Source organism: Colius striatus, chromosome 1, assembly GCF_028858725.1.
Source record: "Colius striatus isolate bColStr4 chromosome 1, bColStr4.1.hap1, whole genome shotgun sequence".
NCBI lineage: Eukaryota > Metazoa > Chordata > Aves > Coliiformes > Coliidae > Colius > Colius striatus.
Genome location: NC_084759.1, coordinates 205742370 through 205766879, shown reverse-complemented (window position 1 = coordinate 205766879; position 24510 = coordinate 205742370). Strand labels below are relative to the sequence as shown.

The 24510-nt window shown below is 45.0% G+C and overlaps 1 protein-coding gene across 1 annotated transcript in view; it reads right to left on the bottom strand.

Annotated features, from left to right (window-relative positions):
• LRGUK (leucine rich repeats and guanylate kinase domain containing) overlaps positions 1 to 24035 on the bottom strand; it is a 51927-nt gene extending 27892 nt beyond the window's left edge. Inside the window, exons 1-10 of the mRNA XM_062020284.1 lie at positions 23868 to 24035; positions 22742 to 22849; positions 21541 to 21622; positions 20477 to 20577; positions 18471 to 18552; positions 14488 to 14612; positions 8481 to 8624; positions 6197 to 6277; positions 3566 to 3652; positions 1125 to 1231 (exon numbers count right to left, since the gene is read on the bottom strand). Coding sequence (XP_061876268.1) covers positions 1125 to 1231; positions 3566 to 3652; positions 6197 to 6277; positions 8481 to 8624; positions 14488 to 14612; positions 18471 to 18552; positions 20477 to 20577; positions 21541 to 21622; positions 22742 to 22849; positions 23868 to 24035 — 1085 coding nt within the window. The remainder of the gene's footprint in view (positions 1 to 1124; positions 1232 to 3565; positions 3653 to 6196; positions 6278 to 8480; positions 8625 to 14487; positions 14613 to 18470; positions 18553 to 20476; positions 20578 to 21540; positions 21623 to 22741; positions 22850 to 23867) is intronic.
• Between the last annotated feature and the right edge of the window lie 475 nt (positions 24036 to 24510).

Here is a 24510-nt window from a genome sequence, read left to right as displayed (position 1 = left end):
GCACAATGCAGGAAACAAATATTGAAATAGACTCTGTGTCTGCACTGGAAGAAGTCCATGCCTTTGGGTAAAACTAGTGTGGGTTTGGGGTTTTTTAAATTCATTTTAATAATTCTTCAACCCTGCAAAACAACAAATAAATCTTCAGGGAAAACAGGGCATTAAGAATTCTCAGAGCTACTTGGACAGCTCCTGTCCTTCACTGACAATGCCCCAAAATCCCAAGACTCACAATAAATCTATTCTAAATAGGTGAATATCTGAGTTACATCATAGATCTTAAATCCATGGATCTTAAATCAAGTTACTCACTTATGAATTAAGATGTGGGGCACACAAGTTGATCTCAGTGCTCACTGTAGCCAATATCACTATAAACCACATATACTTCACAGTATCTTCCATCAGAGCATACCAAAGCATTTTGCAAGCACTCACTAAGCAAATATCATCAGAGCAGCAAAGTATGGCCATTTCCATTTCCCAGATGAGAAATGAGACTGACCAGAGTCACCTGGGGTGGCAGTGGCAAGCTTGCTGAAAGTGCATTGATATGCCTCTCCCTGCTCTGCTTGAAGCAGCAGTCAGCATCATCTCCACTCAAAGGCAGAAGCAGCTGCACTTCCCTAGATATAAACTTGGAAATTTCAACTTATGCATATAAGATGTGCCCCAAAGCCACAAAATAAAGCCATTTTGTTCACAGTGGGATGCCAACAGTTTGAAGAGGGGGAGTGAGCAGAATAGGATGAAGTTAGGGTTTACAGCTCTCTTCTGCCTCTAGAGACTTTTCAGTTGCCTTTGGGTATTGATAGAAATGTTGCATCTTTCATTTGTGGTGCAAATGACCATCTGTTTCAACAGACTGTTTAAAAGAAAGAGAGCTGTGGACAATCTGTCTCAGGCTTTAGAGGTGAATGACTAACTTCATTTCATAATGAATTTCAACCAAATAAGATTTGCCTAATTTCCAGACTGCTAACAGAATACTACAGACCTTCTCTTTGCTAGATTAATTTAGAGGTGGGAGAGGGACAGAGAAACGTCCCTCCAAATATGACCACAAGTTCTGCTTTACTTGAGTGCCACCCTCAGGAGCAGATGTGAAGTGGAGGTAAGCTTACCTGTCAAAGATCCTCTGGGGCTGCAGCATGCTGTACATTACATGAGTCATATGATCTTCAGCAGCAACAACTTCTGGAGGAGGATCGTATTTATTCACAGCAGCAACCTGTTACCACAGTTTAGGGGCAAAAGAAAGAAGAGCAGTGATGTAATTGTTTCCAGCTGCAATATGCTGTGCTGATCACTGTGAATAATGATGGTTTCATATTTATGAGGGTCAGCCTTTCTATTTGGCTTGTCTCTGAGCACTCTGCTACATAAATCTTTTTGGGAGATTTAAGCACAGTTTGGTAGAGGGATGGAAGGCTGCCAGGCATAGCTCACCATCTTTAATGTATTCAACCTTTTACTGGAAAGAAAACAGGATGCCACAAAAGATGCAAAGTAATTTTGCTTAGGTTTTAATTATCCATTAATTTGCATCCTCTCAGTGCTGCTGGAAGATGCCAAACTAAAATCCTTAGGGATCAAAGCCATTCATTTATCCATAAGAAGAGGAACAGGAGAGGCATTAATAAAGTAAAACAAATTGCAGTTTTCTCCTGACAATGCATTTCTGCCTTTCCTGGCAGCAGGAGCACTCAAACTCCAAGGATTCCCTCCATCTATTCTGTTTAAAGCTCTATTGAGGTTACTGACCACTAATGAGTTGTGTATTTTTTGGTATTTTTAATGCTATTGACTCAGAAACAGGTGAAGAACTACTGAGGTATTTAGTGTAAACCATCAAATACCAATGAGTTGACAGTGCTGCAAACTCTGCTGTAAGCTCTGGTGACAGCCATTCCCCTGTCAGCCAGTAAAATGGTACAACAGGAGTGGATCTTTAATCAAACCCTTCAGGATCCAATGCCCACACTGTTTTGAGGGGAGTAAGGGAAGGGAGCTCGTTTCACTCTAGCTCCAGTTTGTTCCTTTGGTCTGATTTCGTGGCTAGGAGCACCACTGGTTTACAGCAGGTACACCCTGGTTTACATCATCTAGTTAAGGTTAGTCCAAAAGCAGTCTAGTTTATACATTGCAAGAGTATTCCACAATGAGAATCAAGCATGGCAAGAAGGAGTTTCACTTCACAACTAGACTTCTGATCTAAACTACAACACTTCTGCATATCCATTTAGTGTGTTACTGAGATAAAAAGGTTGGTGTCTCCAAATTCAGTTCAACAAGAGACATTTATGAGCCTACAGTAAACAACCTAAAATAACCTGAGGAGAGAACTTTCTGAAATAACTTTCATCATCTAAAAGTTAAGTGCTCACCTAAAGCAGCCATCCAGGTTTACTTTTACAGTCCACAGAACCATTATGGTTGGAAAAGACCTTTAATCACATTGAGTTTAACCATTCCCTCAGCAATGCCACAGCCACCACTAACCCATGGCCCTCAGCACCTCAGCTTTGGGATCTCTCCAGGGATGGGACTCCCCCAGCTCCCTGGGCAGCCTGGCACAGGGGCTGACACCCCTCTGAGGGAAACAGTTCTGCCTCAGCTCCAACCTCAACCTCCCCTGGGGCAGCTCCAGCCCCTTTCCTCTTGTGCTGTTGTCATTAGGGAGCAGAGATGGCCGCCCCTTCTTGCCACAAGCTCCTGTCAGGTGGTTGTAGAGCACACAGACCACAGAGAACACATTCCAAGTTTTATTGGAAGGAATCTGATTGCCACATAACACAGAGTAAGATCCACATCTTGGGTAAGTGGGGTGAATTACACTGTGGGATCGTCCCTTCTCTGTGCAGGATGGAGTGAGCCTGGCATTAGCAAGAACTCTTTCTGCAGTTAAAGTTAGGAGCAATGAACTTCTTTTAAGGACCATTTTTAAAGGCTAATTCCCTGAAATCCAACTCCAATTGGCAGTTGTTAGTCCCAACACTTCTAGCACAGCTTGGGCCCAAATACTACATGCAGCAACCAAACTACAGTGAAAGCAGCACAAGAGGGAACGTTTTCTGTTACAACACAAAGCTACTGCAAGCAGTCTGAGCAGGGTGTCTCTGGGTCACTGTGTGTATGGAGTGAAAGCTTTTTACAGTGAGAGCTGTACAGGGAACAAACATCATTATAACTTTCAGAGTTCACTTTGCTGTAGTGATACTACAAGAAGCTAACAAGGGTGTTTGCAAAGTAGCACAGTGGATATCACTTCAGAATATGCCTGTTCAGGTTCTCCAGCTGACTAACAATGGCTGTTTAAGTAAGTTTCTTCACTGAACAAAGCTTTTAGGTAAGTTTTGTGTTTTTCCATACCACAGCTGCTCCAGGAATTCTACAGATCTGTATCTGGATTCAAAAGCAAAGTCTCTGAATTTGTAGCCTGTCTTGGGGCCTGCAACATGGGATATTTGTCACACCCAAGTGACTATAAAGCTACATCTGCATGCACAGGTATTTTATGCTCTTTATTTAGCAAAACCTCCAGCATGATATGATGTTTGCATACCTTTTCTTCCACTGAGATCTTCTTGAGATCCAGCTCTGTTAGTTGGAGGAACGTGAAAATCACCAAGAGCCAGTAATCTGTTTGCTCCTGAAGGACAAAGATTCCACTTTTACATAAAGAACTTCCTCAACCTAACATTCAATCTCAAATAGTTGATATATTACATTAGCCTTCATACACTACCACATAAAAACCTTTTTCACCCTGAAGTTTGTCCATACACCATAGAGATGGATCCCCTCACAGGCTTAGCTTCTACAGCACAAATTCATAGTTGTTCAGAAGTCTGCAACTGTGTTGATCTACGGGTCAAGATGGGCATTTAAAAATCCTTACCACACCTACTAAAATACCAAGAAGACTGTTGTAGTATAGGGGAAAGGGACCTGGGGGTGCTGGTGGGCAGCAGGATGAGCATCAGCCAGCAATGTGCCCTCATGGCCAAGAAGGCCAATGGCAGCCTGGGCTGGATGAGAAGGGCTGTGGGCAGTAGTGAAGTTCTGCTCCCCCTCTCCTCTGCCCTTGTGAGACCACATCTGGGATATTGTGTCCAGTTCTGGCTCCTCAGTTGCAGAAGGACAGGGAGCTGCTGCAGAGAGTTGAGCACAGGGCCAGCAAGATGCTGAAGGGAGTGGAGCATCTGCCTTGTGCTGAAAGGCTGAGGGAGCTGGGGCTCTGCAGCTTGGAGAAGAGGAGCCTGAGGGGTGAGCTCAGTCATGTTCCAAACCCATCAAGGGTGGGTGTGAGGAGGCTGGAGCCAGGCTGTGCTCAGGGATGGGCAATGGCAGGACAAGGGGCAACGGGGACAAGCTGCAACACAAGAGGTTCCAAAGCAACACAAGGCCAAAGTTGTTCCCTGTTGAGGTGAGGGAGCCCTGGCAGGGGCTGCCCAGATGGGCTGTGGAGTCTCCTTCTCTGGAGCCATCCCAACCCCAGCTGGATGAGTTCCTGTGTGCTCTGCTCTAGGTGCTGCTGCTCTGGCAGGGGGTTGCACTGGCTGAGCTTTCCAGGTCCCTTCCAGCCCTTGAGATTCTGTGATCCTGTGACTCTGTGATCCCATCATCTATACTGGGATTATGTAATAAATTCTGATTAATAAACATACCATAGATACTTAAATAGCTCATTTTCATTATACATTTGCCATCATAGATGCTTTTAAGAGTGTGGACAATAAAAAAGAACTAAAAATTGAATTCAAAAGCTGACACTGACAAGTTCATGAAGGTTTTTGGTTCTAAAACCAGTAAGGTCCTGTTAAAACAACAAAGATCTGTCTTAAGATGATTGCTGCATGAATAAACTATTATAACAGTAATGCCGAGGAATATGATCAGACTTTGCTTAGGAGAAGGACATCTGAACACAGGCTTTCAGATTACAGATGAACAGGAGAAGCCTATTTTGGGTATCTTTGCATTTCATAGTGTGCCACAACAGATCACTCTCAAGGAAACCAATATCAAACTGGCAGCTACAGGAAGGAGTGGTTAAACTCGTCACACTTTTCTTCTTCCTGACATTGGAAAGCCCTGTAAAATTCTCATCAAATTTAGTCATAACAGAACTACCAGGACACTGATCACTCAGGACAAATTACAAATGCACATTCAGAATGTTTGATGCTTTGCAAATCACAGAATGACAGAATGGTGGCCATTGGAAGGGACCTTGTCAGGAGGTTGGGACATCCCTTTTTTCTGTGGTAGCTAGCAACAGGACAAGGGGAGATGGGATGAAGCTGGAACACTAAAGTTCCATTTAAATATAAGACAAAACTATTTCACTGTGAGGGTGAGGGAGCCCTGGCCCAGGCTGCCCAGGGAGGGTGTGGAGGCTCCTTCCTTGGAGGGCTTCAAGCCCCACCTGGACACGTTCCTGTGTGACCTGATCTAGGTGGGAGCTGCTTCTGCAGGGGAGTTGGATTGGATGAGCTCTAAATGTGCCTTCCAGCCCCTAGCTTTCTGGGATTCATAGAATGGTGGGGTTGGAAAGGACCTTTAGATATCATGTAGTTCAATCTCCCTGCAGAAGCAGGTTCACCTAGATCAGGTTGCATAGGAACATGACCTTTGGAGATCATCTAATCTAATGCCCTTGCTAAAGCAGGTCCACCTAGATCAGGTCACACAAATGTCAATGCTGTTGATACAATGGATGTTTAATTAATTCCTTGTAGAATACTATGGGAGTCATAAATGAGAACTGAGTAAATCCTTAAGAAGAAAAGGAGATGCATTTTCCAAAGACACCTGATTTTCACAGGGGTACTTCTAAGTCCTTTGAGCTTTTCTCAGGAGTGGTCAAGTACAGACCTTCAAAGATCTTTTACCAAATAAAATGCATGGCATACTGTGAGAACAGGGGTATCCATAGATTCACAAACGGAATTAATACAGTCCTACATGGATATTAAACATCCTGATTCATGTGCAGCTTTGCTTCAAAGGTCCCAGACAAAGGTGGGTAACAATGCCAGGGAAAGCATCACTCATTATTTCCTGTACTCATTCCCTGCCAACGTCCTCACCACTCTCAGAGATCGAAACTGAGGCTTAAATGGATTCTGGTGTGATCCAAAGCAGCAGTTCTAGGTTCTTATTTTTGGCTCCCTCTTTAGTTCTTTCTTACCTGTACAGGATTTTTTAAAAGATTTAAAGCTCTGAGGAGAGGCAGACCTCTAAGACATTGAAATCCAGGCAGCTCAGCAATCTAATTAGTGAGAGAAACAGAGCATAAATCAGCAGCAACAGAATCCACGATAACTATGGGGGAGGGGGGGAGGATTTTAATCCCTGCTCTTAAAATCTGAACATAAAAAAAAGTCATTATAGTCACAAAATGGGCATATATGTTAACTGCAGTCAATAAGGCACTTCAAGTCACAAAAGGCAGACAAGTTGGATGTTAGCTGGAGAAGCAGTATAATACAGACAGCAATTTCAAACCACCTGCGTTTTTCCAGCCCTTTCAAATGTCAAGCCCCAATGCATTTAGCTTTTATGTGGCTGATGTGCTTAAGTGAGGCAATTCTGCAGTTATATTTGTGCTTCAGTTGACTAGCAAAAAGAAATTCCCACTAAAAAAGAGTTTCATTATCACTGGAGCTCAAGTTCATCCTGCCTAACTTGTGGATCTTGACTGAAACGCATCGGTGTATTTGTCCTTGGCTGTGTGTGTCCAGAGGTTGATACATTCCACTTAGGGTGTCATCTATGCACAAAGGGAACCTGTGTTGGCTGCACGTGGGATTGCTCAAAGTTTGTGTGCACAAAGCAAAAGTCACACCAGAGGCCCTTGTGCTAGACCCAGAGTGAACTGACGTGACCTCGTTTAGTCATCTGTTAGGTTAGCCCAAGTCAGCGACTCGACCTCATGTTATAATCAGTGGAGAGAGGCAGTTCCAGAGGTCATCCAATCCATGGCAGGCTGGGATGACCTGCCTGAACCTAAAAGGTTTCAGATTCTGATCCAGGTGGGCCCTGCTTCTGCAGGGGGGTTGGATTAGATGATCTCTAAAGGTTCCTTCCAGTCCCTACCATTCTATGATTCTATCCCTAACTTACACTCAGGTTCTGTAAAGTGTCTAAAAACATAAAACTCAACTGTAGCCTACCCAATACTCATTCTGAGATAACAAAAAAGCCCACTGTGAAACAGTTTTGATCACTGTTTGGGTGGATTTCCTAAATAAAAGGCCAACCATCAACATTTGGAAATGACTGACCATGTATATGAGAGACATGGCTTGCAGATGAACTTGTCACACTCATTTTTGAGAGACCAAGCATTTAAGATCATTCTGGGTGGTATTGGGCTGAAGTAAGTCAGATCTTTCTGTGTTAATTACTTCAAAGTCTCTTTAAATTATTCTTCAGAAGGAAAAGTTGAAAAAGAAAAATGGTGACTCATTAAACAGTTTCAATAACATCATTAAAAGAGGCAGATTTTGATGAGGTAAAATTAATAGCTTTTGCATGCCATAAAGAACAGTGGAAACTATATGAGGCAATGGAAATGGTGTTATGAATGCTAATAGCAACCATACTATTAGGCAGTTTCCTGTCTTGTGCAATTGATGTACCTTTAAATGTCAAGCTGAACACAGTGTGAGAAAAAGAACTCACAGTGTCTCGAATTCAACCCTGTAAATGTACCTTGGAAGTGAGGAAAAACTGACAGAAAATGTTCAATTCCTGGCTTATGTTTTTATTCCTTATTGTCTTTGATTTTTTATTTCCCCCACATGCAGCTCTGTCTTTGATGTCAAAATGATTTGTGAGTTGACAGTGTTTTCAGTTAAGGAGCCTGGAAGATCAGTGTCAAAAGTATTATGTATATATGGCTTGGGTTTCAGCATTCAAATACAGATGAGTTGGATTCTAGCATTGTACTTCCAGTGAAAATTCTGCTGCATAACAAAAGCCACTTTATTATAGAATACATCCAGTTCTGCCTTACAGGAAGTTTCCAGCTGAGAGCTCTCAAGAATCTGTGGTCATAAAATTGGGCTGAGAGATATTAGCAAACCCTCCTGAGGCCTGGCAGTACAAAAGCTGTGATGTAAGTAAAGATCCTCAAGGCTAATCAAGCTGAAAAAGCTTCATACTCATCCCTATCCTGTCCACTCCAGTGAGCACTGTTAGTTCTTTATGTATGTGAGCACTAAGTACTAGAAAAGTGATACCTACATAAAGAGAAACCCATCTAGAGATATGAAATAAGGCCCAAGGAGCACATTATCAATCAATCCATGAAACAATATTGGAGTGAAATACTAAAGGGAAGATCTCTCCTCTACCATTCGTTTCTTGCAGTGGTGTAAGATTTTTGGATGAAGCCTTAAAGAGATCAAATTTTAGACCAATAAATGATGCCTTCTTAGAAAATTGGAGGTTAATATGAAGCACAATACCTGGTTATCCTCTAGGTTGATTGTCTCTAGTAGGTCATGCTCCTCCAAGCCTTCTAGACTAGTTATTTTATTGCTAGACAGGTCCAGCTTCTGTAGAGTTTTCAAGCTGTCCAACCCAGTTACCTTCTCAATCTGGTTAGAGCTCTGAGAAGATATGAAAGCATATAAACTGCTGAAAAACCTGCTACAGACAGAAAGCAACGTTCCTGAGGAAGAACAGGGTTCACTTGATTGTTGAGAATCCTATTACAAATAAGCCTTTTATGCATTAGCCCCATCTTTATCTGGAGATGACATATTACAGCTTTCAATACTGCTCCAGGAAAAAAGAATCATCTCTGGTTAACTTATCTTCAACTCACCTTGAACAGCAGTGAGAGACAACAGCAATAAAAAGAATTGCAGCATTCTTTTCATGCTAATACTGGCTAAAAGATGCTCTTGTCACTACCCAACTCAAAATGTAGACAATGGATATGCACATAAAGTGACAGAATATATATACATAAATACATAGAATCTCCCTCTCTAATCATGGTTGGATTTACATTTATGATTACAGAATAAATAATGAAAATATGAAGGGAGAACAATACAGTACTGTCTTATTTGGACCACAGGCAAAATATCATGAGGACATACAAATTCATCTGAGAACCTTCTATGAGTGCATAACCGGCTGGGGAGATGAGGGGAGAGCAGTGGATGGCATCTGCCTTGACTTCAGCAAGGCTTTTGCCACTGTCTCCCACAACATCCTCATCAGAAAGCTCAGGCAGTGTGGGTTGGGGGAGTGGACAGTGAGGTGGATGGAGAGCTGCTGAATGACAGAGCCCAGAGGGTGGGGATCAATGGCACACAGTCGAGTTGGAGGCCTGTGGGCACTGGAGTTGCACAGGGATGGGTTCTGGGGCCAGTCTTGTTCAACATCTTCATCAAGCACCTGGGTGAGGGGACAGAGGGACCCTCAGCAAGTGCCCTGATGGCACCAAACTGGGAGCAGGGGCTGATTCCCCAGAGGCTGTGCTGCCATTCAGCCAGAGCTGCACAGGCTGAGAGTTGGGCACAGAGGAACCTGCTGAGGTTCAACAAGGACAAGGGCAGAGTCCTGCAGCTGGGAAGGAACAACCCCCTGCACCAGCACAGGCTGGGGATTGACCTGCTGGAGAGCAGCTCTGCAGAGACACACCTGGGAGTGCTGGTGGATAATAAACTGACCATGAGCAGCAACGTGCCCTCGTGGGCAAGAAGCCAATGGCAGCCTGGGGGCAGCAAGAGAGTGTGGGCAGCAGGTCAAGGGAGGTTGTGCTGCCCCTCTGCTCTGCCCTGCTGAGGCCTCATCTGGAGTCCTGTGGCCAGTTCTGGGCTCCTCAGCTCAAGAGGGACAGGGAACTGCTGGAGAGAGGCCAGTGCAGGGCCACCAAGATGCTCAGGGGACTGGAGCATCTTCCTGCTGAGGAAAGGCTGTGGGACCTGGGGCTGTTTAGTCTGGAGAAGAGGAGACTGAGGGGGGAGCTCATGAATAGTGACAAATATCTCACTGGTGGGTGTCAGGAGGTTGGGGCAGCACTTTTTTCTATGGTATCCAGCAACAGGACAAGGGGTGATGGGATGAAGCTGGAACACAAACAGTTCCATTGAAACACAAGAACAAACTGTGTCAGTGTTGGAGTGAGGGAGCCCTGGCCCAGGCTGCCCAGGGAGGGTGTGGAGGCTCCTTCCTTGGAGGGCTTCAAGCCCCACCTGGACACGTTCCTGTGTGACCTGATCTAGGTGGGAGCTGCTTCTGCAGGGGGGTTTGGCTGGATGAGCTCTAAAGGTCCCTTCCACTCCCCACCATTCTGTGATTCTCTGATCTCAATGCACAGAAATGGTTAAAAAACACCTCAACCAAAACTCATTTACTATAAGTTCATCTAGACTCTAACAGAAGCATTGACCCCAGCTTTTGAGAACTCAGAACTAAATATCATTGGCTTACATTCCTTCCAAATAAGGCACAAGGCAGAAGACCTACATTTATTGCTGGACACCAGATGGCTTCATTTCTCAGGTCCTCACGAATCATACACTTGTTTCTGCTGTGAACTCCAAACAGTTATAGCATGCTAGGTTCTGTGCTCATCTTTGTCCCAGTGGCCACATGTACCCAGATGGCTTCTCAACATGATTCTTTCTGTCTAACCTTGCCAGTTAAGAGTTTGCCATCAGCATCACCTTGTGCTGAAAGCTTCGAAGCCTCATATTCTATTAATAAATATTTAGGAAGTGTTGAAATAAATAAGCCAGCTGACTCTAATGTTAATCCAGTTGTCTGTCCTTGACATTTTTCCTGACTTTTAAATGTTTAATTAGGTTATTAATAGCATGGAGGCTCCCTCTTCTCTTCCTGTTCTTCGTTAGTCCTCTGTTTAATAGCATACAGATCAGAGCTCTAGTTGCAAAATGCTGTGCAAGAGGTGCACATAAAATGCTGGGAATAAAAGGGGTTTGTGTAGAGAACCTTTCCTGCAAAGCACAAAATTCCTGAGAGCCTAGTTCATTGGAGCTGCACATCTTAGTTTTTTGCAAACATAAGCAGAATAAAGGCTTGTTTTTGCTACAGCTAAGCAGTATTTACAGTTTTTGAAGCCCTTCTTCCAAACTTCAGGCCTTTGCTAGTCTTTGAGCCTAAAAATCTCCAAGGGAAAATGGAACAGGGAGGGGAATCAATGGGAAGAGAGGGGATGATTGCTCCCATGAAGAAAAGAAGTGCATTTTATTCTAATTAGCAAAAGAAAATGCTATGTAAATGGACAGAATTCAGCATAATTTCCACATGACTCTCTGCTTTGCTAATTAAAGACAAGCAGTTGTATAAATAACTGGATCAGCATGGAAGAACCAAAACTGAAGAACATGCCCCTGTTAACAAGGCTTAGCTGTTAAACACGACCTCCAAAACATTTTACAGAGCAGATAACCATTAGTAACAGAATTATTATGAGGTCTTCCTTTTGACAGATGAGGAAATCAGCACTCACAATGGCTGAATGACTTACTACAGTCCTCCCTGAAGAAAGTATTTAGAGACAGATCTTGCTGTCAGCTTAGATTGTCATTTCAGATCTGCTAGACACCACTTTGGCAACCTGAGTTCATCTCACCCATTAAAAATGAGGCAAAACTCAGTTTTATTGCTACTGAGAGCACAATTGGAAGCTACTAAAGGCATTATACAGCTGAAATATGTTAAAAATATGTTACTGGACAGGATTTGGATAGATTATTCAAAGCATACTCCTGCCCATTCTTAAATGTGAATAGCTTTCCTGAACATCCAAGCAGTAATGAGTACAAGGGCCAATCAGGCCTTGCTGGGTACAGACCTCAGTTACTCTTTTCTATGTCAATTACTATAGAGCAGCAGAAAAACCTTCAAAGTTTTAACAGGAACAGAAAAGATTATTTCTGTTCCTGATAAAGGATTCATCCACTTCACCTAAAATATTTATGTAGGTGCTTAAAACCAGTGGAGAAAGTGTGAACATATTTCAGTGTATAAGTTTTTGGTACTCATTTTAAGGATAACATTGAATATTTTAAGTCATGATGACAAAGTAAAACCCATTAACAAGTAGCCTGTTGTGTTTTATAGTAACTGAATTGCATTAAAAACAGGATTCGCTTGTGTTTCTGGGCAATTTCTCTAATGAGGGTTCTTCCCATGAAGTCTCTCAAATTGATTTAGAAGCAAGTGTTGGTATTATTAAGGGGTTTTTACAAATGTGGAGCTGAGGAATGCTGAGATAAATCCCTTCCCAAGGCCTGTAAAAGAGCAAGGTGCATGCAAACAAGTGTAGGCATTGCCAGAGAGAGGGTTATATCTGGGCTAGGTGTCCTTGGCTATCTTCATAATCAAAGAATCACAGAATCTGAAGGGTTGGAAGGGACCTGGAAGGCTCATCCAGTGCAACCCCCCTGCCAGAGCAGCACCACCTAGAGCAGGGCACACAGGAACTCGTCCAGCTGGGGTTGGGATGGCTGCAGAGAAGGAGACTCCACAGCCCATCTGGGCAGCCCCTGCCAGGGCTCCCTCACCTCAACAGGGAACAACTTTGGCCTTGTGTTGCTTTGGAACCTCTTGTGTTGCAGCTTGGGCCCATTGCCCCTTGTCCTGTCACTGCCCATCCCTGAGCACAGCCTGGCTCCAGCCTCCTCACACCCACCCTTGAAGGGTTTGGAACATGACTGAGCTCACCCCTCAGGCTCCTCTTCTCCAAGCTGCAGAGCCCCAGCTCCCTCAGCCTGAGGAACAAACAGGCACATCCAAAGCCTGATGCAGCTCTTATTAATGTAGATGTCAGCAGCTGGGTCAGAGTAACAAAGTATTTGAAGTGCCTATTTCTCTCTGCTGACTTTTGGGACACCAGAGAACAACTGTCTCATGCAGTTGTCTACACTACAGGAATTAACCTTGGTATTAACATAAATCTCACACAAGCATCTAGAAATATAACCTAGAAATGTTGTATTTAAACAAATATACCCAGATACCTTGATGCAAAGCTGGCAAAATAAAGCTTCCAATCTCATTACAAGATCATTAAATATTTAAACAAGGATGCTTTAATAATCTACCAGGTTTGCATACTAAACTGGACTTGTTTTGTAAAACAAATGTATTGTTCTCAGCCCTCACGTTTCCCACCCCTGTCCCAGCTCCCTGTTAGCACCAGCACAACTTCACAGGGCAAAAGTTTCCAAAAGACATGAATTTCATTGTCCGTATTGTGGGACCTGCACTGAAAGTAACTTCTTACACATCATCTGAGCAACAGCAAAACCCACCAGAGTGAATGTCAACACTGCAGAGCAAATGCAAACTGTCTTTGGAGAAATTCATAGAATCATAGAATGTTAAGTCTTGGAAGGGACCTGGAGAGCTCACCCAGTGCAACCCCCCTGCCAGAGCAGCACCACCTAGAGCAGGGCACACAGGAACTCATCCAGCTGGGGTTGGGATGGCTCCAGAGAAGGAGACTCCACAGCCCATCTGGGCAGCCCCTGCCAGGGCTCCCTCACCTCAACAGGGAACAACTTTGGCCTTGTGTTGCTTTGGAACCTCTTGTGTCGCAGCTTGTCCCCGTTGCCCCTTGTCCTGTCATTGGCCATCCCTGAGCACAGCCTGGCTCCAGCCTCCTCACACCCACCCTTGATGGGTTTGGAACATGACTGAGCTCACCCCTCAGGCTCCTCTTCTCCAAGTTGCAGAGCCCCAGCTCCCTCAGCCTTTCAGCACAAGGCAGATGCTCCACTCCCTTCAGCATCTTGCTGGCCCTGTGCTCAACTCTCTCCAGCAGCTCCCTGTCCTTCTGCAACTGAGGGCCCAGAACTGGACACAATATCCCAGATGTGGTCTCACAAGGGCAGAGGAGAGGGGGAGCACAACCTCTCTCCACCTCCTGCCCACAGCCCTTCTAACCCACCCCAGGCTGCCATTGGCCTCTTGGCCACGAGGGCACATTGCTGGCTCATGCTCATCCTGCTGCCCAGTAGCACCCCCCAGCTCCCTTTCCCCTACACTACTCTCTAAGGGTTCATTCCCCAGCCTGTGCTGGTGCCTGGGGTGATTCTTTCCCAGATGCCAGACTCTCCACTTGCCCTTGTTGACTTCCATTAGATTTCTCTGTGCCCAACCCTCCAGCCTGCCCAGGGCTGGTTGAATGGCAGCACAGCCTCTGGGGTGTCAGCCACTCCCTTCATTTTAGTACCCTCAGCAAAACTGCTGACAGTGCCTCTGTGCCCTCAGAGCTCAAAACAGAGCTGGATTCTGAGCAACCTCCACTGAAGAGGACTCTGCCTTGAGCAGGATGCTGCTGGGTCAGGCAACCTCCACAGCTCCCTTCTACACTATGCTCCTGTATTAAGAATCTGTCCAGTATTACAAATACCTCAGAAAAATTGCTATGTAACTACCTTCACATTTATTAAGGCAGAAAAACATCTAGAATTACTTCTTTCTTACCAGATTGAGGATTTTGATGGGTAAGTTGTCAAGGCCACTGATTGTGATGAGTCTGTTGTGTGACAAGCTGAGATGAGTCAAACTGTTGCACTTCTCTAGTCCTCTTATCTCCTCTATGTTATTAACTATACGAAGGCATTTGCATTTAAGGAAAATAACTGAACACTAAACCTTTGCAATAATTAGTTGCAAAATTAGCCAATGGAGCTGAATTTTATGGCATGGAGAGCTGGAGATCAAATGCTTTGTGCTAGGGAGTTTAGAACTGTTCAAACACTCTATTCTGGAACTTACTGCCTCTTTGTTTGACTGACTCAACTTTTGGTAGGGAAGCAGGACAAGTGACACTGGTCCAGCTAGAAATACCCTCCCCTTCTTTTTGGAGAGGTTTTAAACTCTGCTTCTCTGAGCTGGTTGACAGGGCAGCCCTTCAAGCTGGCATAACCTCAGGGATGGCAAAGCAAGAAAATAGTGGAGATGAGGGAATGGATGTGTCGAGAAGAAACTACTTCTGTCAGCATCTTGCACAACTGTGCTGTAAATCTCTGGTCTTCTTATGAGATGCACAGTTGCAGGCTAAAACATTGGGGTATTTATGTCTTTAACTGAGGGCTAGTCATGTTAGGTCAGCTGTAGAATACACATGGTGATTCATCAGAGGAGGGTGTGATCTTTATGTTGTCAGGGTACCTAAACTGACCTTGAACTCCAAGCACCATACACAAATTACTCAAGTCATAACAGACAATAGCACTATATGGGGCTATTTCCCTCTAAATGATACCTGTTCTATACTGGCCATCTGTCCTGAAAGGGGAAAGTGTCTTTTAAATTGACATTAAAATCAAAAGCAGCAGCATAAGTAGTTAGGATTCCTCTCAGCACACTAGAGCATTAACATAAGTAGCCAGATTCCTTAAACAAAGCATGTTTCCTTTGACAAAGAGCCATCCCAGATTGCTTTCTTACCAACTGCAGAGGTACCTGACTCTCAACCTCTCTGCTCTATCAGTGATTGAAGTTAGGCAAGAAAAATGGAACTTGTATTGTAAGTGGCCAGGCCAGAACTAGTTACATAAAAACCCCCCAAGAAATAGAACTGAAAAACAACAACAAAAAACAGCCAGAACATGCAGGACACAGAGAAATGCCTTCAGGCAATCACAGAAGAGATTAGTTTTAATTGACCTGAGAGAGTCAACTCTGCTTGCAAAGAGGAGCAAGTGGATTTTCATCCACATTCCTACTCTCACCAGGCAGCAGGCAAATGATCAGGATGGTTTTTCTCTCAGTCTGAATGATGTTGGAAACAAACAAAATGGAAACTTCACCAGGGCCAAGAGAATACTCTTTAATAGTTGTGACCTAACTCTACTGTGTTCCAACATAGGGATTTAATTGTACCCTAAGTTCTACCCTCACAAGTGCAGATGGAGAAGGAGAGGATGAGAAATAAGACAATAAGCACCCATTTATCTCTTTGTAAGACCTCTGTCATTTTGGAAAAGAAACCAGAACCACTCACAGAGGCTGACATTTAATAGATCCTAATTGATCTGCATACAGGGTTGGGACTGCTGCTCTTTCAACTGAGGAGGAAAAGTCTTGGCAAGGAAAGAATATTATTTAAGCAATGAGCATCAATATCAGGCAGCAAATTGCTCAGCACTAAAAATTAACACAATCACTTTTAGTCTTTTAATGCCTCACTATAATACTTTGTCAGATATTATTGCCCAAGCTGTCTCCTTTTCTGGTTTGAGCAGAGTTTCCTCCTTGAAAACTCATTTATAAACGTGTCAGGTGTGCTTGCGTGTGCACCTGTCAGAACAAAAAGTTGCAATGACCTTGCCATCTGCATCATGATTCACTTAAATATGGTAAGAAATGCTTAGTTACTGTCAGTGAGAAATGCATGCCACACATTTCTGCTGCTGCAGGACAGTTAACACAGTCTTTTCATTTGCAATTACAAAGAGCAGCTTGTTTTGGCTGCCATCTTTGGTGAGGAGTGCTTGATGTGGGTTAGGAACAGTGCCACTTTGCTATTCTAAACCCTGCACTTCCCAATTCTGCACCCATTTGCCTCTTTTTCAGAGGGTCTTGTTGCATCTGGATGCATGAAAGAGTTTTTCTCCCCATTTCCATGGTGTCTTCATTGACAAATGAAGAAATGGAAGGCAGCACTCTGCTGCATTGAAACCAAGTGGAAAAATACCTCACTGATTCAGATCCACAATAGAAATCTCTGATCCTTTCTCCTTTTCATTGTGCCATATGGTTTCTGCTCTGTGGTGGAAAATTAGAATTGCAAAGGAATGAGTGTCTCAATGCCATTTTTTCCTGACAAGAGTCATGTTATCTGCACACCTTGTAAAACATGGGAATAACGAAACCTGGACAAGCTGCAAATGCTTTATCTGCTCCCACCTGAACAAAACAGGCATTGTATTAATATTGTTTGGTGATAGGTTAGTTGGAGGATGAGAGGCAGAGAGAAAACTGCAACAGACTGCTGCATTCCCCTTTTCAAAGAGCAGAAAAATCAAGATGCAATTTATGAGGCAAAGAGGAAAGGTTCAAGAGCCCTTGGGAAACGGTTGTGTTAGGCAGCATGTCATCATCAAACCACAGAATCACAGAGTCTCAAGGGTTGGAAGAGACCTGAAAAGCTCATCCAGTGCAACCACCCTGCCAGAGCAGCACCACCTAGAGCAGGGCACACAGGAACTCATCCAGCTGGGGTTGGGATGACTCCAGAGGAGGAGACTCCACAGCCTATCTGGGCAGCCCCTGCCAGTGCTCCTTCACCTCAACAGGGAACAAGTTTATCCTTGTGTTTCTTTGGAACCTCTTCTGTTCAAGTTAATACCCATTGCCCCTTGTCCTATCATTGGCCATCACAGAGCACAGCCTGGCTCCATCCTCCTCACACTCACCCTTTACATACTTGTAACCATGAATGAGGTCACTCCTCAGTCTCTTCTCCAAGCAAACTCCAGGAGACCTTTCAGAAAAACATGGGAGAATCTTTAGGGGGACTAAGAGCAGCCTTGGAGATGTAAGCAATGAAGAAACTTGATTTGCAGGTTTACGTTCATCTGATTTCTGCCAGAGCAGTGTTTGTTTCTAATCCTACCAACTAAGTATCACAGTGAGAGCTTGAAAGGTGGGTAACAGAATGCTTTTGCTCTGTGTGCTTCCCTCAGCATACACCAGGGAGTCTTCTCTCACTTCATAGAATAGAATGGTGGGGTTGGAAGGGACCTTTAGAGCTCATCCAGTCCAATCCCCCTGCAGAAGCAGGTCCCACCTAGATCAGGTCACATAGGAACATGTTCAGGCAGGTGTTGAAGACCTCCAATGAAGGAGACTCCACAACCCCTCTGGGCAGCCTGTTCCACTGCTCTGTCACCCTAAAAGACACTCTTCATTGTCACTAAATGGCCTTGTCTTCCACAGAGCCTCTACAGTCAGAATCTCAAGGGCTGGAAGGGACCTCAAAAGCTCATCCAGCCCAACCTCCCTGCCAGAGCAGGACCGCTTAGAGTAGGTCACACAGGAACTCATCCAGCTGGGTTTGGGATGGCTCCAGTCCCTGCACAATTCAAAGATTAAACAACATGCACCTTTTTCATTGAAGACAGTCCAGCATTGCAATCTGATTCACTAATAACCTTTCTTACATACAAATACTGGGAACATTGATTACCTCTGCCATGCAAAGACATTGCGACACATCACTTGTTCAGTTTTACATGCTGCAAAGTGTTTTTGGGTGCCTGTGGCAGGCTAATACCTTACAAGTACACACAAGCACCATTAACATCAGGCATGCCTAGGTAAATTAAGATCAGTTTCCCCACCAGAATTAGTGTTCTATGATTATATGAAGGAAAAATACAAAGAAAACAGGTAATAAGGCATGGAAACAGAAAGCAAACAAACAACTTTGATCCCAGTCAAGTTTCCAGAAAGGATACAATCCAGCAAGAGTTTAGTCAGTGACTGGTATGCTGACAAATCTTGCATTTCAGGGATTTGATTGGAGGAGAAATCTACTTCCTAGAGAAAAAAAGGAGACAGAAAGTTTCTTATGAAACTAAATGGCTGTTATGTTAAACTTGCAATCAAAGGTGTGGTAAAAACAGGATCATTACTATTAGGTCATACACAGAAAGGTTCTGACACACAGAATTCACATTTTGGGAACTTCCAAATCAATACCCTTTTTCTAACAACATTGTCATGAATGGCCCTGTAGTGGTGTTTATATATTGAAACTAACAGAGACGACAGAGAAATAGATAAAGGTTGTATTTCTAAGCAGCCTCCTGTGTTTTATAACCAACAGTGGGCTACAAGAAAACAGCAGCAAAAGGAAGGCTACCATACAGCTACACTTCATGTGTGTGCTTCACAATAACGACTGGTACCAGTTAATTTGGAAGGCAGAAACTGGTGCTGCTAAAGGTCTGATGAATTTGACAAGCAAGGGAAAAAATTCTGGCTACATTTACTCTTAGCTAGAACTGTGAGCTGTACAATATGCCTTCACACAATCACAGCATACCAAGGGCTGGAAGGGACTTCAAAAGATCAGCCAGTGCAACCCCCTGCCAGAGCAGCACCACCTAGAGCAGGGCACACAGGAACTCATCCAGCTGGGGTTGGGATGGCTCCAGAGAAGGAGCCTCCACAGCCCATCTGGGCAGCCCCTGCCAGGGCTCCCTCACCTCAACAGGGAACAACTTTGGCCTTGTGTTGCTTTGGAACCTCTTGTGTTGCAGCTTGTCCCCGTTGCCCCTTGTCCTGTCATTGGCCATCCCTGAGCACAGCCTGGCTCCAGCCTCCTCACACCCACCCTTGATGGGTTTGGAACATGACTGAGCTCAGCCCTCAGGCTCCTCTTCTCCAAGCTGCAGAGCCCCAGCTCCCTCAGCCTTTCAGCACAAGGCAGATGCTCCACTCCCTTCAGCATCTTGCTGGCCCTGTGCTCAACTCTCTCCAGCAGCTCCCTGTCCTTCTGGAACTGAGGGCCCAGAACTGGACACAATATCCCAGATGTGGTCTCTGGTTTAGTCTGGAGAAGAGGAGACTGAGGGGGGATCTTATTAACATTTATAAATTTCTAAAGGGTGGGTGTCAGGAGGTTGGGACATCCCTCTTTTCTATAGTAGCTAGTAACAGGACAAGGGGTGATGGGATAAAGCTGGAACACAAACAGTTCCACTTAAACCTAAGAAAGAACTATTTCACTGTGAGGGTGAGGGAGCCCTGGCCCAGGCTCCCCAGGGGGGTTGTGGAGGCTCCTTCCTTGGAGGGCTTCAAGACCCACCTGGACACGTTCCTGTGTGACCTGATCTAGGTGGGAGCTGCTTCTGCAGGGGGGTTGGACTGGATGAGCTCTAAAGCTCCCTTCCAACCCCCACCATTCTGTGATTCTATGAACCCTCCAGCCTGCCCAGGGCTGGGTGAATGGCAGCACAGCCTCTGGGGTGTCAGCCACTGCCCCCAGTTCAGTATCAGCAGCAAACCTGCTGCCAGTGCCTCTGTTCCCTCAGCAAGGTCATTGATGAACGGATTGAACAGCACCAGTCCCAGCACCAACCCCTGAGGGACTCCACTAGACACAGGCCTCCAACCAGACCCTGTCCCACTGATCACCAACTCTGATTTGTTTCCTTAAACCAGTTCACAATCCACCTCACTCCCTGATCATCCAGCCCACACTGTCTCAGTTTTGCTTCTGCCCATAGCTCACCAGGTGAAGGGTATGAAAGAAAACAAAAGCCTGAAATGTGCAGTGTAAAACACCCAAACATTTAGAAAAGCCATTCAAACAGCAACTGAGGTAGGAAAGAGGAAACAGGAGAGCACAAAAAGTCACTTTTGCACAGTTCAAATGCCATGTCTACATGAGATTTAGAAAAAATGGTTTGAATTTAAAGCTACAAAACGTTGTGTGGTTTTGTTCCTTGTGACTTACCTTGAGATTTTTAGGTGGTTTAAAACTGAAATATGTAGTCAATTGGTTGTTGGAAGCATTCAGTTCTAGTAAGTGAGGCATGTGACTGATACAAGAGAGATCTAGTAACAAAACAAAAGGTCAAATGCTGTACGTGAATGCAAAGGTAAATGCAGACATCATCATGGGATAACTGTGTCCAACAGCACTCAAGGATGAATTTGTAGTTACACATCCAGAAAGCCAGGTTTGAAATGCAGGAATCAGAGATATTAACACCTTCTCACTAGGAAAAAAGATGGTTTCTACACCATAAGCCAGAATATAGTTTGATGTTCTAGCTGCCTCTACAGTGACAGAGAAACTACCTCTGTCCTGACTTATTAATTAGGGGAGAAAGGCATTTAGGGCACTATAGAAGTCTAAATGACTAGTTGCTATGGAAAAATCCTTGCCAGACCCAGCCTTCACAGACAAAGTGTTAGTAAAATGAGCCTAGACAAGTGCTGCCTTTGAAAAGTGCTGCTATTATAGGCCTGCAGCACCTGAAGTGAACTTGAAAGCAATAACACCACAGGCTGACACCACAGCTTAATCCTTTTGATGGGAAACTAAAAAATGACTTGGGGAGTATGAGAGAGAGGGAAGAAACAGAAGATGATGGAGTTTATCCCAGCCTCCATTTGTTACCTTTCTAAATCCAGGTTGTAATTTGTTAAGTCTTGTCACCAATGGGAAACCTTGACAAAGGAAAGGCCACAGCTGGGAAAACTGCACCAGACATAACTGTAAATATTATGGCAGCTGCACGTGTAAAATCTCAGCCTTAATCTTGTACTGACATGCTTGCTTGCATTTTATCTTTGGATAATAAACTGGACAATAACCTCTATCACTGATAAGCATATGCTGGTGCAGCTGGCTGAATGGTCCATACATCATGCTCAAGAAGATGCAGCCACCGCCTCAGTCACACCATTAAAATGTAGACCAGGCTTTGTGATATTAAAGCTGCATGGTACAGTGCATTTCTCATCTCAAATGATTTCACAAGCCAGGAATTTACTAGTGTATTTACAACATACCATTAATTTTATTACTTGAAAGGTCCAGCTTCTGTAGGTGAATGTATCTGGAGAGAATGTTGATATCACTTAACTCACGACCCTGGGCAAAAATAAAACAAAGAGACTTGAACAATTAGCTGTATAACCTCACCTTCTCTCTCAAGAGATACACAGGGGGCACTGAAGAGGTGCCCCAAAGTCCCTCTGGCTGGATATGTCAGAATAGGGTGACATATACACAAAGGGAAGACTTTAAAACACAATCAGGAGAGAGAGCTGTGGCTGGGAAAAATGCCAGAGAAACAAGGTTGCAGAGAAAAGGGAGCAAGTCATCTTTAAAAAGACACAGCTTCTGAGGGGACAACGAATGCAGCATTCTAAGATGTTTAGTATGTTCCTCCAGCTGCCTGAAGCAGGAAGATACACTTTCAAATCCAAAGACTAGGGTAAAATCTTACGGTTGTTACTATACAAAGAAACCTTCAGTATGGATTTGGCAGTTGCCACCAGTAGCCACTCTGTGCCCTGTCAAAAGTCCCACGTACAAGGCACAGCATTGACAGGTAGAGACTAAAACCTGCCTCTGCAAATTCATAGGATCACAGAATGGTGGGGGTTGGAAGGGACCTTTAGAGCTCATCCAGTCCAACCCCCCTGCAGAAGCAGCTCCCATCTAGATCAGGTCACATAGGAACGTGTCCAGGTGGGTCTTGAAGACCTCTAAGGAAGGAGCCTCCACATCCTCCCTGGGCAGCTGGGTTTGGAATGTCTCCAGAGAAAGAGACTCCACAGCCCATCTGGGCAGCCCCTGCCAGGGCTCCCTCACCTCAACAGGGAACAACTTGGGCCTTGTGTTGCTTTGGAACCTCTTCTGTTGCATCTTGTCCCCGTTGCCCCTTGTCCTATCATTGGCCATCCCTGAGCACAGCCTGGCTCCAGCCTCCTCACACCCACCCTTGATGGGTTTGTAACATGAATGAGCACTCAGTCTCCTCCAAGCTGCAGAGCCCCAGCTCCCTCAGCCTGAGGAACAAACAGGCACATCCAAAGCCTGGTGCATCTTGTGTTAATTTAGATGTCAGCAGCTGGGTCAGAGTATTTCAAGTGCCTATTTCTCTCTGCTGACTTTTTCTTTTACTACATCAACTCTTTGCTGTTAAAAAGAGGAAACCTTTGAGCAGAGAAGCACTTTGCAATCATGTTCTTTTCTTATACTTACTGAAAGAGACAAGTTAAGATAAACATATTCGATTCCAAGGGCTGAGCGCCCCAACTTGTGGAGTCCCTCAGCCACGGTGCTTTCATCCAACACTCCATCAAATTGTCCCTATAAAACACCAGAAAGGAAGAGGGGGGAAGGGAGAGGAATGGATTAAGGGGAGATTTATGAAATTCCACACTTGGTGGAACCTGGAGACTGCTGGGGATGCAGCTGGGAACTGAGCTTAATACAAGTCCTCAATCACATGCTGCTTTCAGTGCTCCATCACCCTCCTAAGGCAGCACACATTAGGAAAAATGATGAATATAGCCCTCAAAACAGATAAATACAATCATGGCACATATTAGCTCTACACGTTTGAAAAGGTTCAATGGGGTTTTTGTTGTTGTTGGGGTGTTTTTATCATCTTCTGGTTCTAAACAAGACCTATTTCCAGGGATGTCGAGCCATCAAACTCCCCTTGACTATAGATGTTAACACCTCAGCAAACCAGCACTAACAGAACCCCAATATGCACAGTACTGGAGACCCTTTACATCTGTTCAGCATGAGCAGCCAGTGCTACTCTTCAGAGAGCAAGCTTTGCCAAAGAGGCTACTTGACAGATGGCACTAATGAACCACTGCAGAGGCTTAATGAGAAAATAAGCCAATGGCTTGTGAAATTCCCATAATCTTGGAGAAGCCACACTACAATTGCTAACCTAGGGACCATGATAAATAAAGTTGCACTTCCACTAAGTAAAAATACAAGGTGATAATGCTGTGGCAGTGGACACTTTAGAGCCCAGCAGAGCAGGGAGAATAAAGTCACTTGGGTCCAGGGGCTGGGGATGTATCAAAGGGGTTCAATTGGCCATCAATATACCAGCTTATCCCTAGGCTTTATACAGCAAGGACTGAGAGGGGAAATCCACAAATGGCCTGGACATCATGGGGTTGAAAGGGACCCTAAAAGGTGAGGGGAAACAGGTCAAACCATCCTTTCCCCTCTTTGGGGAGGTGAGAAATCCCTACCTGGTGCACCCATCAACCCCCCCACAACTATACTGAGTGAAGAGGGGGCAAAGGGCTGTTCCCTCATAAGAACCTTCCCCAGACAGCTGGGGGGCACTGAGCTGAACCTCTGTGTGCTGTGACTCCTCTTGCTCTTCACCATCATCATCCTCCTCCAGCTCGTCCTGGGACTGCTCCTTAGGGAACCCCAGGGAGAGGGGCTGCGGTGGCCCATAAGGAGAGGGAAGCAGCTCCTGGAAGTTGCCTTCTCCCCGCCTCTCCTCGCCCTCTGCCATGTGCTGTAATAACAAGCGAGGGCGCGGAGGAGCGGCGTTACCGGCGCTTCGCCCCCCAGCACCACCCGTCACCCTTCAGCGCCGGCCGCCGCCATCTTGTTTGCGCTCCCGTTGCCGTGGAGACGGGTAAAGCGGGGGGAGGAGCACGTCACGCCATCAGCCAGCCAATCGGAGACGGCGGCTGGAGAGGTGCAGCATGGGAGTTGTAGTTCTCCGCGCCGCGCTCGCCCGCAGGGTCCTGCAGGCCGCAGAGCATTCTGGGCGTTGTAGTCCGCCTGACGGCCGCGCTCATCGGTGTCCGCCCGCCTCACAGCTGCTGGTGTGGCTGAAGCCGCCTCACAGACACTCTCCTTGTCTCTTTTCCTCACCCTTCCACAGGGGAAGAGTGTGTTCACCTCCATTTGTGTGTTCCTGATCATAGAATCGTTTTGGCTCAGGGAGCTCAGCCTTTGTCCCAGCCCTATCACCCACCAGC